This window comes from Corvus moneduloides, chromosome 18, assembly GCF_009650955.1.
Source record: "Corvus moneduloides isolate bCorMon1 chromosome 18, bCorMon1.pri, whole genome shotgun sequence".
NCBI classification, from domain to species: domain Eukaryota; kingdom Metazoa; phylum Chordata; class Aves; order Passeriformes; family Corvidae; genus Corvus; species Corvus moneduloides.
In genome coordinates, this window is record NC_045493.1 from 5,933,020 (window position 1) to 5,947,912 (window position 14,893).

The window sequence follows — 14,893 nt, forward strand, 5'->3', positions numbered from 1 at the left end:
GCCATGCTACACTGCATGGGTATGATCACATCCCAGCCCCTGCCAACAAGAAGCCCAGCTCCTTAAGTCCTTCGCTCCTGGAGATTCTGCTGAACACCAGTGCTCACCAAATGCCTGCAAACAAGCAGAAACAAAACAACAGAAGGAACACCACACCTACCACCATCAAACAAACACACACAGCTCTATATCTAATCTTTATGCTCAAGAGGAAGCATAACACAATCAGTATTTCTCTAGACTGGTGTTTACTGCAGTAACATGAACTTTAAAATACTCTTAATACTTCCAACACAACAATGCCACGATGGTTATCGTAATGTAGTTCTCAGCAGATACGTGAAAAAACTGTCCTTAAGGTAATCCTCTGTACTTGCAAAGCAGTTTTCCTAACTTGGATGTCTCCCAAGGTGAAGTTCACTGGAGCAGGCATAGTGTATCTCTCACAAAATTCCTGAAAATCTGCCAGCCTGTAAGGAGCAGGGCCGTCGTGCCCCGCCTCTGCTCGCGGTGGCCAGCACCAGTCGCTGAGCAGTTTTCAGGGACAGAGAAGCTCACTGCGAACTGTACCTGAGGATGTTCTGACACAGTCTTCAAAAACCTTCTTGTTTTTAACTTGTCTTTAAGGTACCCCCAATCCCATGCAAGGGCTCTGCTCTCAGTGAAGAGAAGTCATAACTAAATGATATTTCCCTCAGCTCCAGATCTCAGAGATGTTTTCACTAACCATTCATTTCCCAGCAGGTCTTTGTGTCACTTGGTGAATCTGACGCCCATTACATATTTCTGAGTTTATCATTATACCATTCACTGCTGCATTCAGTGTAGCAGAATAAATACATACAGTGCTTTTTAACAAAGTCACAGTAAGAGGAAAGCAGACTATAACACCAACTTATTTCCAGAGAAGAAAACTATTTGCGAAGCTTATGTGTCACCATCAGTTATCCACTTCATAGATAGTTTATTAATAAAGTTTCTTAACCAAACTGGTTCTATTTGCTGTTCTTCAAATTAAAAGCCTATAGAATAATTAAAATTAAAAACCTTCAGAAGAATTAAAAAGCTAGAGAAAAACAGAGCACTTCATTTTCTTGTTCAGTTCCACAGAAGATTAAATGCTTGGCCATTCACCTGTGACACTGAAAACATGTCTAGGAAGTACCCTTAGATCATGCAGCTTTGGTTCATCATGGCCTGAGTATGTGCAGGAGAGTATGAAAGCACAACAGCACCTACTAGCACAGAGCCTGGGGGGAAAAAAAAGGCCACATGATATGCCCATACCTATTCTCAAATTTAATTCCAGCTCATGAAAATTAGAGATTTTGAAGTTACAATCCCATAATAGGAATGCATCTGTTCCAAAAATAAATAAATAATGCGTGTTAGAGGCATTGGCATTTTTTTCATGACCTCAGCATGCTGTTTCATGAAATAATTAAAATTGTGACAGCATTCCAGCTGAAAACTGTAAATCCTTAATGAATAACACTCATCAACATCCAGTATTACTCAGTGTTCTGTCACAGTAAGTTATGCTACATCACCTCAACATCCATCAAAAGATTTTACAGCACAGTAAGGAATGGTAGCAGTCTCCTTCCCCTCACTCCCTCATATTTGTTCTCCAGGTGCCCGCCCCCTAGAGCTGGAAGACAGGGAGCAGAACGAAGCCCCCATAATCCAAGGGGAGATGTTAAGTGACCTGCTATGGCCACTTAGACACACACAAGTCTATGAGGCTGGACGGAATCCGTCCACAGATACCGAGGGAGCTGGTGGAAGTGCTCACTGAGCCATTTTCTGTCATTTACCAGCAGTCCCAGCTAACTCAGTTGGTCCCAGCTGACTGGAAATCAGCAAGTATGACAACCAGCTATAAGAAGGGTCATAAGGTGGATGTGGGGAACTTCAGGCTTGCCAGTCTGACCTCAGTGCCAGGGAAGGTTATGGAGCAGATCATCCTTCATGAATGGCACACACAGGCCAAGCAGGTGATCAGGCCCAGCCAGCGTGGGTTTATGAAAGGCAGGTCCTGCTTGACTAACCTGATCTCCTCCTAGGACAAGGTGACCCACTTAGTGGTCCAGGGAAAGGCTGTGGATGTCATCTACCTGGTAGATTTTAGTAAATCTTTGACACCACTTGCCACAGCATTGTCCTGGAGAAACTGGCTGCCCATGGTTCAGAGGGTGTACTCTTCATTCAGTAAAAAACTTGCCACACAGCGGGGCCCAGGGCAGACCTTACCACCCTCTACATCCGGAAGCAGGCTGTAGCAAGGTGGGGGTCAGCCTCTCCTCCCAAGTAACAAGCAACAGGACAAGAGGAATTGGCCCTAAATTGCACCAGAGGAGGTTTAGATCGGACATTAGGAAAAATGTCAAACATTGGAACAGGCTGCCCAGAGAAATGGTGGAGTCACCATGCCCAGAGGTATGTAAAAGAGGTGTAGATGTGGCACTTTGGGACATGTTTTACTGGTGGACTTGGCAGTGCTGGGTTAATGGTTGGACTAGATAGTGTCAAAGGTCTTTTCCAACTGAAATGATCCTACGATTCTATATTTATTATACCTACACCCTGCACAAGCTTGGAACTGACCCAGTTTTTCCTTGCTCACAAGTGTCATTCACTGCAATTCATTGTCTGCTCTATGTCTGGAGGGCAAACTCAAGGCCAGGAAGGATGGAAAAGAGAAAGAGAAATCAAAATAACTACAAAAAAAAAAGCAAAGGCAGGCAAAAGACACAGCACTCAGCCAAAGCAACAACATCAGAGCTTCTTGAATGCGATTCCTGACTATAATTTTTTAAGACTTAGAAAATACAGACTTTGAGCTTCATAAAAGTGGGCACTTATTCCTAAGACTGAAACAGAAAGAATGTATTTCCCAATTCTCCAGCACTGCTAAAACCAAAGAGAAAACAAAACTTGCTACTTGAACTAAGCTGAAAGAATACTGTGAATTAGGCAATGCAGCATTCCAGACTGAAAACCAGTTTATTTTCATAGCAGTGAGAATACCAGGCTAAGCAACAGTCTTGCGCTTCTTCCCCCCTAAGAAACTGTTATATTATGATAATAAGTAAAGAGGCAGAAGGGAAAAGCAAAATACAGCACAGGCACAAAGAGCAGTCAGTACAAACAAAACCAAAGCCATTGGTACTCAAGAAGCCTCTAATATGGCTCAAAATTAAAGCCTACTGTTCCTCCATACTAACAACCTTGTTCAGGACCTCAGATGTTTTGTACAGCTTTAAGTGGGACTGCAGTGTTCTAGTACAACAGTGACAAGTGACTTAAACCTGTGCAGCACCAAATTTTTAACCCTTTCCCTAAAGAAAGCGGATCAGTGAAAGTGTCAATCACACCTCACAAATTTACTAAACAATTTCAAGCAAGCTTGAGAAAAGTCAAGACCAGAAGGACAGCGTATGGTGTGGTTCTAAGCTTTCCAAAGCTTGCACAAAAGAAGGAAATTATGACCCTCTTGAGCTTCAGAGGGTAGGAAACCCCCACACAGCTTGCACTGTTCAGCAGGTGCCAGCCCGCCACCACACCTGTGTGTCACACTGTCACCACCGTGGGGTGGTTTCCCAGCTGGCAGCGGAGGGAAGTGGTGAGCTGGGGTAACTGAACCTTTGCAAGACACCCTGCAGGACTCCCAGCTTTTCCATGCCAGAGGATGCACTGTGGATAGGCAGAGAGGATACAGGCAAGATGTGGCCTTATCAAATCAGTGTCAGGCAAGGGTACTACAGCAGAGGAAGTACAGGGACCCAGACAAGCCCACTGAAGTCCAGGTTCCATTAAGCCCCACTGCCTATGAAATATGCTGACAGGAAATAGTGCTAAGAAAATAGCTCTGTTCCTCACACAGAATTTAAATACGGCTACACACACAACATACTAATTTTCCCAAGAAATGAAGCAACAAAGAAAAAGTCCATTAAGAACATCATCAGCAGTGATATACTCAGCAAGCCATCAATTGTGTCCAGAAAAAGGTACCATCAACAACAGTGCTCTCTCCCTACAATCCATATACCAGGTCAGGGCAGATGGATTATCCCACACACACTACAAATCCTTCAACTACCTGGGTACCACAGCTCAAATATCTAAAGCTATTACCTGCTAGCTGCCTACCCAGAACTATTCCCAAAAAAATCTAGGCATGTGAGATGGTTCCTCTCCTCTTCCTGTATTCTCAGGATTAATATACATCCTACCAAGTCAGTTTGGATCAGTATTTGTTCATACACAAAACAGTTTCACTAAGAACCAGCAGTGGAAGAGGCTGTATTCCCTCTGACCGAATAAGCTACAGGTGTACAAACCAACCCCAACCAAACAACTAAGTCCACCAAAAATCCCAAACAAACAACTAAAAGCTAACAAATACTCTACAAACTCACTTTCCTCAGAGAAAAAAATCAAATTCAAAATTTTACATGAACTGAATTAGTATTTTCTTTAGATCACATTTCAACAAGAACAGTACCCAGATGAAACACGGTAACAGCAATTCAAGAACTGCCAGAGCAATCAAGGCTAATTTGTAGCCACCATTAAATTCAAAGTAGGAACTGCCAGATTCCAGCAGTAATACTTAGCAAGCCCATTTTGCTTTCAGCAAGACAACCCATGTTCCTTCTTTGCAGGAAAACAAAAAAAGTTCCTATCTCATCTTTTTTTTTTAGTACACAATTCAGCAGTATTTAAGCATATTCCTTAAACTCCCACCACATGAGCAATCCTAACAAATCTAATGAAAATAACACAATTCAAAGTCAGGTATGTACTTTAAAAACTTTGCTGAATTAGAGAACATGAGAAATTGCAATAGTCTTTACAGCAAATAGGTGACAAAGTTCTACCTATGAAATCAGGTATTTTTTAACTACTCCACTCTCCAAAAACTAACATCATTTTTTAATTTTAAAACCAAATGAACATGGAAGACATTCTCTCCAGGACCCTAAGAAAGTTCAAGGTCTTAAACAAGAATCTAACAATTCAGGAAGACGGGAAAGCTGTGCCTGAGCACTATTCAAATGCAGGTCACACTAAAAAAAGCTTTTGCTCCTGTTTCACTTTTGTTCTTCACATCTTGTACAAGACTCGATGAGCAAGCACCCAGAACACTTAAGAGTAAAAATTCAACATACAGCAATATTATGACCTCAAATACAGAAACCCAGTTTTATCCTTTGCACAGGAGCCAGTGCAGTGGCTGTTGTGTACTGGAGCAAATGGCTCATGCTTTGAATAGCATTCCCCTGCTCCACTGAAGCCGAACATGGCAGGAATGCGGCCAATGTCAGCCACAGCTACGTCTGTCCATGCTGGATGAGATCCTGTGCTTCCCTCCTCCTCAGTGAAACAAATAGCTGAGGAGAAATTCCACATATCAAACTCTTAAGTTTAATAGTTCTACCAGAAGCCAGCAAATACAAATCCAACCCATTTGTAAAAAGCCACTTAATCCTTCCAGAGGAGTCTTCTCATCCCCCACACCTCCTAAAATCTCAAGTACTGCCAGCACTCTTCAACATCTATTGTGCCCATGTGTCGGGCACTATGCCACAAAACTTGATCTGTGCCATTTTTTAGCTGCCACATCAATAGAAAAACTACATTCAATTCCATTATTGCTCAGAAAGACAAAGATGGGCACTACAGCATTCTCGAATCATTTCTCTCCAATCTGCTTACTGCCAGAATTGAGGGGGCATGATGCTTCTACTTAAGTCTTTGGTCTCACTCCTGCAAGATTCCCAACATTTCATGAAGATTTTCCCACATCATTAATAGAGTACTCTTACGTCACTGATTTCAATCAGTGAACAGTAATTTAAGTGCACCAAATAATTTCAAAAATTCAACAGAGAGAAAACACAAATGCAGTTTTGACCACCTCTAGATTAAAACAAGCTGTAGTAAGTTTTAGAAGTTTATCATACATGAGGCAAAATGCTACTTGGGTACAAATTCAAACCCAGCAGGTGTTAGAAGCAGGGTTATTTGTTTAAAGTGTATGAAAGATGACAAGTTACTTTTAAGTCAGAAGAAATCTTTTTATTTACACTGCTAAAGAAATATTAGCACAGACCAAACATAGAAATACTAAGGGACAACACTAACTCAGTTTTGCAGCCAACCCAGAACACTCAGCATTGTTCTACTAGAAATAGCACTTAATCCCATTTTTCTACTAGCTTTGACTCTCAAATAATTCCACCGGGCACCCCAAGTAATTGGTCCTATAGTGGGAAAGGTATGAGGAAGCACAACAGAGGCAGTGTATGAAAGAGAAGACAACACAGAAAAAAGAGTTACACAAATGAAACTATGACAAAGAAAAATCAGTTAAAGGACAAAAGAGCAGGGAATATCCCAAGACCAGCTACCAAAAGCTACATTTCCACCCCCTGAGCTGGCTGACAATTCTTAAGCACAATAATCAATAAACAGAACAGAAACTAAATATAATGTCAGACCAACCAATTTTAATTAAGTAGGAAGTTGAATGTTATTTTGTTTAGCTATAGGTAATGAAGTAACTATCAACTGCCATTAAACTTAAAACCATATTTATTACTAAATCATCTGAATGGCAGGCAAACACTACTTAGGAGTTCCATATAGCAAATACCATTAAAATGCTGTTCGTGAAACCCAGAATTAACAGGCTGACCCTTTAAAACAAAGAAAAGTTTAAAGTTTCACAGGAAACCACAAGATGCCAGAGGATTTCACAGTTTGAGGAATATGGATTAAAGGTTAATCCCAACCTCATGTTTTTAAGCAACTAAATTGCTTGAGTTCTGCTACAGGAAATCAATGACTTCACCAACCGATCCATGATTCCTATCGGACTCGGGATCCTCTACAAAACCACCACTGAAGTGCAGTGCAGACATGTGAGCCTGCCATGCAAGGATCCAGCATGAAACAGAAACCCTTCAGAGAATGGAAAGCCAGGAAGGATTGGGCACTGGCAGGCACCCACCACACTTAACTGCTACAAAAAAACTGGCACCTGAACAGTCCTGGGAAACTGGGAATCTGTTCTTTAAAGCTGCAGCTTAAGAGGGACCTGTGCATTAGACTGCATTTATACAAATAATAAGCTATAACTGCACAACAAACAGACTGGCAACTAGACCTACCAAAGAATCTGGTGTTTGGAGTCTGTCACAGGAAATCCTTAACAATGTGCTTGACAAACACCTTCAGGAGTTGCCTGAGTTTGCCAGATTTTCTTTTGAGACAGGAAGATGGACAACCCCATCTCTTACACTCCTTTCTAGCCATAACTTTCTATCAGCCTACACAGAATAAAAGATTAGCAAGGCTCTTCCCATCGCAGGTTAACCCTTGAGATCACACAGGCAAAGATCTGCAGAGCCTCTCATTAAGCCTGCCATTAGCTGTGCTCTGTTCCCTTTTTATTTAAGCACTCTTGTCCAGGCCATCAGCACAAGAACCCAATGCACATGTCCATTTCAAAATACAAAACAACCCTGAGCACCCACATTAAGCCCTGAACGGCAGGAGCTGTGATTCCACTCAGATCCTTCTAGGTTCTGCTCCAGTCAGAACTTTCAGGTATCAGAAGCTCCACTTGAGGTACACAGGTCTGCACCACACAATGGGAAGTTCCACTAATCACAAAAGAAGTAACTCATATGCACCTCATAGCATCAAACAAGAAGTTTAAAAGGTTGCAAGAAATCACCACAAAAAAACCCAGAGACCCAGGCATTACTCAAAGATGGACCACAGAGGTAGCTACTACTCTTGCATTACAATTCAACAGCCATAACAAAGGTAATTCCAGGGGACAGAATGATTCATTGAAGTCTTGACTGGTCTTCTGACATTCACCAGGGGATTTTATATCTTTCATATTTCGTATCTAAAATTCCTCTCTCTCTTCAGTCTAGCTGTGCCTTTCCCCTCAAATACCAAGAAAGAAGCACAGCTGCTTCCTCCTGCTGCAGAGAGAGGCTGCAGCAATACTCTATTCTCCATCACTTCTGCTGTTCTGGACCAACCTTCCTCTGCCCCCAAACCTACTGTAGGGACATAGAATTCATTTGTTTGCAAACCCCCAAGGTCCCCCTCTGGTTTATTACTTCTCAGAGCCAAAGCACTGCAAACAGCCCGGCCTACTGACACCTTTCTTCTCCTTTACTTTGTAGCCACAGCTACTAGCAAATCCACTTGCACCTCAAAAATTTTGCTTTATAATTAACATCAGGAATTACCAGTCTTAAAGTATCAGACCTGCTAATAAGGTCTGATACCTTCTGCTTCGTCTCTCTGCTACACTGAGAGCAGCCACAAAAAAGCTTTTTTGCATCCATCAGCCTCACTCTGCAGCTGTAAAAACAGCAAACAGCAGAGAAAGGAACATCAGGACAAGAACTCAATAATACCTAACAGTAGGAAGAAAAATAAAACTTAAAACCAGTAGATTAAGAAGCAAAGGGATGAGGGGGAAAAACATCAGACTGGAAGACAGGCCAAGCCCTACTTTCAGCCAAATTAACAGAGGAGGTGTGATAAAAACCATTCTATCCCTCACTCCTAGAACCTTCCACTTGGGAATTCACCTAAATACACAGACAGGAACTGCAGCTAGCAATGACATGAACCTGAATAAATATCACTCACCACGGCTCTCACTAAGGTGGAGACAGTGAACAAAGAGCAAACTAAGGGTTTGTATTTGCCTACCAGCAAAGTCTCTCCAGAGCAGAGGAGTACTGGCCAGAGCAAATTTTATGACTGATATATTTGGGTCTCCATTTGAATTAATCAATACACTTCAGCTAGACAAAACCAGACCCATCCAATCACAGCACACCAGTGGATCACCTTGAAACTATGCTGATCGTGGGTTTGCTTAGACCTCTACTCTGAGTTCTGCCTTGCACCTAAGACCAACAACTGTTGACTAAAAGACAAGAACGAGTTAGCAATTTGAATACACTTGTCAGTTGTATCATGTCAAAACACCAACACCCCACCTGTAGGAGCATAACTGCAGCTGCCAGCAAGCTCCAAAGCATATGGGAAGTTCCAACTGTGAGCAGGAGTGTGGGGTTTTAACCAGACCACTTGCACTGGCAAGTCTTTCTAAGCATTGCAGATTAAGTACGTTGTGCAATATTTTTTTTGAAACAGAACTTGGGTAATAAAATTACTTCCTCTAGCTGGCTTTGAAGTGGAGAAAAAACGCTGCAAGAACAAGAACTCAATTGGCTTTTAGCTGCCTGGCAAATGCTCTAATAAGAAAGCCCAATGACCTACATTCACAAGGCTCTGTACTAAACCACTATTACAAAATCCAATATAAAGCCTGACCGTGTTTAAGTGTTTTCCATTAGCAAGCAGCAGTATCTTGTTAGAGAAATATGAAAACATGTTATTGTCTTCAGTGATGATGATCTTAATTAATCCTCTAAATACTATTCTGAAACATGTCAGCTTGGTCATTCCAGACTGCTTAAGCTCCTGACGCTACACAAAGACACCAAAACCTCCACTTCTCAGTGGGATGCACTGGGATATAAACAGAAAGAGAAACTTCTTAAATATTCTCAAACTGTGAAAAACTGAATTCATAATAATTTACATCTCTGATGCTCTTCCAACAAGCGACAGAAATGCACTGGTTCAGAAACTCGGGCAAAATCAAACGAAGCACCAGAACAGCTTATTGCAACTCAGTTAACCTACCAGTGAAATATTTCCTCACATAAAGACATCAGCTCTCTCAGCCAGCTAGTCAGATAACCTGAAGCAGAGGGGTGACTTGTCCTGGAAAAGATATTATTAAATTAAACCCTACTGTGGTAAATATCCCCAAAAAGCAACAGATAAGAGTAAAATCAGCAAGTGTTTAAAGGAAATATTAAGTCAGTCCTTTGCTCTACACCCATATAGTTGGAAGAGTTTGATACATTCAGCTTCAATTCACATGAGCAGATTTCAAAAACAACACATAACACAACTGAAGGAGAAATGCCCTACTTTGAACAAAAAAAAGAATGCTTTCAAAAATGCACTATAAAGCAGGCAATTAGTCAAAACAAGCAGGTTATGGTCAAAACAGAACGGGAAAGGCGGAAACACTGGGACAAAAAAAAAAAATCCAAGTGGCGATTCTCAGAAGCACAAAATTACCATTAAAAGTCCACAGGCTCAGAAAAATCTAACTGCCCACAGTACCTTCAGGAACCCAAGTCTGCACAGCTGGGGCCAATGTCATGGTATGTTGAAAGTACCTTGTGCTGTTAGTGATGGCAGTAGCACAAAATAGACCCATGTAACCAAGACAGAAAAAACAGGGGGAAAAAAAGAAATTTTAATTAATTTCTCCTAAATTTACTAAAACCCACCTCACCCTAAATGCAGAAAAAAATAAGTCCATGTAAAATCACTGCCTTTCAGATTGCATGAAAAGATACTACAGTTGAGGAGGCTTAAAAGAAGGTTTTATTTGTCTGAAGAGCACAGCAAGAACACGGGTACAAAGCTAGTGTCAAATTAACATGGAAATACAAAGAGATGCCTGATCCGCCGGGACTGAATTGTGAAGGGACTACACATTCATTTCTGAGTACATAAAACCTCCCAGCGCTCTGCAGCACTCATCTGATAGCTCCAAGTACAGATTTAAGCTAAGCAAGCTGCAGGCATCCTTCCTAAACCAGAAAGACAGTTGCTACAACACACAGGTTTAAAGAAGTAAAAAATAAAGCAAACACCACCTGGGAAATAAATTCTAAGTCCAAGTACTCTTCTGTTTCTGCTGTCTCTCCACAAAGACTAGGGAGACTTCTTCACCACTGATTAAAGTGGTAAATTTGGTTCTGTATGTCCTCCGTACTTGCATGAGCCAGGTTTTCCCTACTTGCGCCTCATGTTTCAGGATCAAACCATATGCTATTAATCTATCAAATGGGTGATTTGTTTGAGACAGCAGATTTAAGATAGTAAATGAAGCAAACCAAAACACCAAACGACATTGGCAAAGAGCTGTGAGGCCATCCAGAAATGATGGGCTCTCCTCTGAGGAGGGAGAGGCATCACCATGGACAGCTCAGCCACCGCGCTCATCCGGAGCCACCACGTAAACAGGATGGATGAGTATATTCCAAATGGAACTCAGAAACTCCTCATACAGCAAGGAATTCCAGCTGCAACACTACATCCAGCTGCATTACTTAGGTTCAGGAATACATATGGTTTGAGCAAAATTCATGGAATGCTTATGGAGTTGCCACAGTGGAATTCTAACACTACAGGTTTCAAAGCCAGTGGTGTAGAACCTGAGTTAAGGTTTGCTCACAAGGACACTTCTGCCAGCAAGGCTACAGCACCACAAATCTCTAAAGCAGGTACATTAGAGCACCAGTGGAAAAATATCATTTATCTTAACGAAGCAAATTGAAGTGAAAAACTTATGTTCATCCATCAAGCATCAGCTGCTAACAGAGGTTCAATATCAAACTGGAACGACAAACGTGACACAATATGAAAAATGCCGTTTTTTAATTTCTAGGAGGCTACAACGCTCAACACCAACAGTGTTCAGGGTCAAGTCCACCCACCTGTAAAAACACAGACACAGCTCTGAATAAGCTGAACCTTTTCACCAAGCAATCCAGCAGCCTGTAGTACTTAGTGCCAGCTACAAAGGAGCTGCTTGAAATCAGTTTTACATGGTACCTTCTCAGCCATAAAAGCCTCTAGCTGTAATAATACTAGGCTACCAACACAATGGGGGTTTTTTGGCTACTTCAGTGTATATCATAAGCCCTGTATATACACTGCACTGCCAAAAAAACAAGCTAAAACAAAACAAGGCAGACACAGAGACGTTTCAACACCCAAGTTAGTTATTGAAATAACTCTGCCTACACTGACCCAATTGTGTTTCAGCTCTGCTGGGAACTCGCTTAGACGCAGTTCATTAATACTGTTATGTTTTATTAGTCTGGGTCATAAAAGTTATTTCGAAGAGAAAAAACAAGGGGGTTTAAAGTAACCATGGTTCTTACTCTCCTATTTACGAGGAGCACGTATCACCCAGGAACAGTCACTTAGTGAGATGGGAGGACAATTTCCAAACCTGCAAAGCCACCCCAGGCAGCCTCACGCTTTGGCTACTGATGCTCTTTGGCAAGAGCTGCCCACGATACCCGAGGGCTTTGCCAAGCTCCAAGAGAGTTCAACACCCGAAAAGAAACCCCAGCTGAGCGATATACCTAGAAAAGCTGTAGCTTTCCACCCGCAAACACCAACCACTTCCCCAAAGTTAATCATCTTAAGATTTTAAGCACCATGCCTAGCAGCTAGCACATAAACTCCATCGCTGAATTATTTCCTTAAAAGAAGCACAAACAGAACCAGAAAGACGAACCAGGTGCAGCAGGTTTTTTTCTCTTTCTGGCATGATTAAACGGCACTTTGAAAGCAAGCATTTTGCCTGGCCGTGCTGGCACCCAAGGCCCACATCATAAAAGCAGGTAAGTAAGAAGCACCTGAAAACTTAGTCACCACATTTTCTGCGCTCATTACCCATTGGGTTATGTAGACTTCTACCCAAGCTTTCACACTTTGACACGAACGTTTTACCCTGACTCCCAGGGTAAATCCAGGCTCTCTCGGATCCAGGCAGCCCGCACAGTGGACCGATCGATGCTCGGCCGCGTCTGGGCTCTGTTTAAACGCAAAAAGCAGCAGCAAAGCCCAAACCTCCCCGGAGGGGCCGGCTCCGGGCCACTCCGCCCCCCGATCCGGGCTGTCCCCGGCAACCCCGGGGGTTCAACCTGCCGGCCGCCCGGGCCCGGCACCCCCGGCCCCGCCGCCGCCCCTACCTGGCCGCAGCGGCTCGGTGATGCTCAGCACCAGGAGGAAGAGGAGGAGGAAGGTGCCGCTGTCCGCCTTGGGCACCATTTATCCTCCGTTCATCCTCCCCCGGCACAGCGCCACAAACCCGCGGGGAGGGACGCGCGGAGCGGCGGGAGGAGGGGCCGCCGCCGGGCCCGCGGGGGGCCCCGGTCCGCACCGAGCTTTTCCCTTGCCCTCCCTCCGCCGTTCGCCGCCGCCCCGGGCGGAGCCGGCGGCCCTGGCTGCGGCGGGAGCGGCGGGAGCGGCGCGGGTCTGGCGGCCGCGCTGAGGCGGCTCGCAGGGCTCCGCCGGCGCACAAGATGGCGGCCGCGCCTCTCCGCCGCCGTGCCCGCGCCGCCCCGCCCCCTCCCGCCGCGCACCGCCCGCCCAATCGGCAGCCAGGGGGCGGGGCCGAGCGCGCGGAGCAGCTCACGCCCCGCCCATCACGGCGGGGGCGGGGCCGGGGCGGCACCGGGCGCTTCGCGCTCCCCGCGACCCCCGGGAGCTCCACAGCAGCCCCTCGGTCCCCCGCGGGATGGCCACTGATGGCCACCACAGTCCCCCCAGGATGGCTTCTATCAGTCCCCTCAGTCCTCACCAGAATGGAAACCCCATTCCCTCCATCTCCCCAGAATAGTCTTGCTCAGTTCCCTTCACCTCCCCAGGACAGCCTCCATCAGTCCCCTCCGCCTCAGAACAGCATTTCCCTGTCTCCAGCTGGAGTGTCGTTTCCTGCTTACATCCATCACTGCCTGACCGCCTTTCCCATCCCCGCTGGAACAGCCCCAACCAGCTTCCTCTCTTCCCCGGGACAGCCTTTCCGAGTCCCCTCCATCTCTGCTGCGATGGCCTTTCCGTGCCTCTGCAGGGATTTCCCAGTGCCACCACTCTGCCTGGCCCGCAGCAGAGGCACAAAGCTCTGCACCTTCCCAGCCCCAGCAGGCTCCCAGGTTGACCATCTTTTGCTTCTTCATATCTGTGCTCCCCTCGGCCCACGGCGGCGGGGTGAAACAGTCCCTGCTCTGGTGTCTGCAGGGTGGCACCGACACGCAGCACCCAGCGCTGGACACTCCCACAGCCAGCGCCCGGCAGTGCCAAAGCCGGCCGCTGTTTCCATACCTCCTGGAAACATTGTGTTCTCGGTTCCCAGGCCCAGACAGAAAGGAAATGCATAAAGAAAACTAATTGTGCGGCTCAGGTCATTGTTAGTGGCCCTGCAAGTGACAGGTGTCTGTAGGAATTTGACCCTGGGTGTTGCTGCACATCAGCCGGGCAGGGTGGTGGCTGTCCCTGCCTGGAGTCAGCGGCCTGGTGCCACAACTCTTCTGGTGCTGGATGGAGGTCAGGTGGTGTTTGGGATCAAAAGGCAGTTTTAGCATCAAGACCCACTTCCCAAATTCATCTGGAATTTCCACTGACAAGGGGAAGCATTTGGGCAGCGCCAGGGGCCAGACACAATGCCTGACTCACGGTCAGCAGAGAGCTGTCACTTGCCTCTGCAGGGAATTCCAGCTTTTTAGTATAACCTATTCAAAGTCAAAACCCGGGAAGCTGTCTGGGAAATGTTTACACTTTTTTAATATTTACAATGCGGTGTTTTCTACTCTTTTGCTACAACCTGTAGTTTTCAAATAAAACATTGAAATTCCAATAACGATCATTTTGACCCAATTTTACCCACTCCCTGTTTCCCAGTTAGTACCAATTACTCACTATACCCAGCAGCAACTTTTTCTCAAGGGCTTTCCTGATGGATGTACACCTACTTCTGCTCTCTCATGGCTCCTGCTCGCCCTTAGTCACTGACTGCCCCACGTGTCAGCTGCCAACCTGCAGGCAGGGAACAGGGGCTTCTGTGGGATTTCTTGAGCGCTCACTGCCTCTGTGCCCCAGGAGCTGTTGCTGTTCTCAGGTCAGTAGCACCGGGGAGGTGCTTCTTCCAAACCTAAATGTGCAGTTTAACATGGGAGGGGAA

The 14,893-nt window shown here is 44.9% G+C and overlaps 1 protein-coding gene across 2 annotated transcripts in view; it reads right to left on the bottom strand.

The window, feature by feature from the left end:
* DGCR2 (DiGeorge syndrome critical region gene 2) overlaps positions 1–13,168 on the bottom strand; it is a 45,192-nt gene extending 32,024 nt beyond the window's left edge. For both annotated transcript variants that reach the window (XM_032127745.1, XM_032127744.1), the window contains exon 1: positions 12,906–13,168. In XM_032127745.1, coding sequence (XP_031983636.1) covers positions 12,906–12,984 — 79 coding nt within the window. In that variant the 5' untranslated portion in view covers positions 12,985–13,168. The remainder of the gene's footprint in view (positions 1–12,905) is intronic.
* Between the last annotated feature and the right edge of the window lie 1,725 nt (positions 13,169–14,893).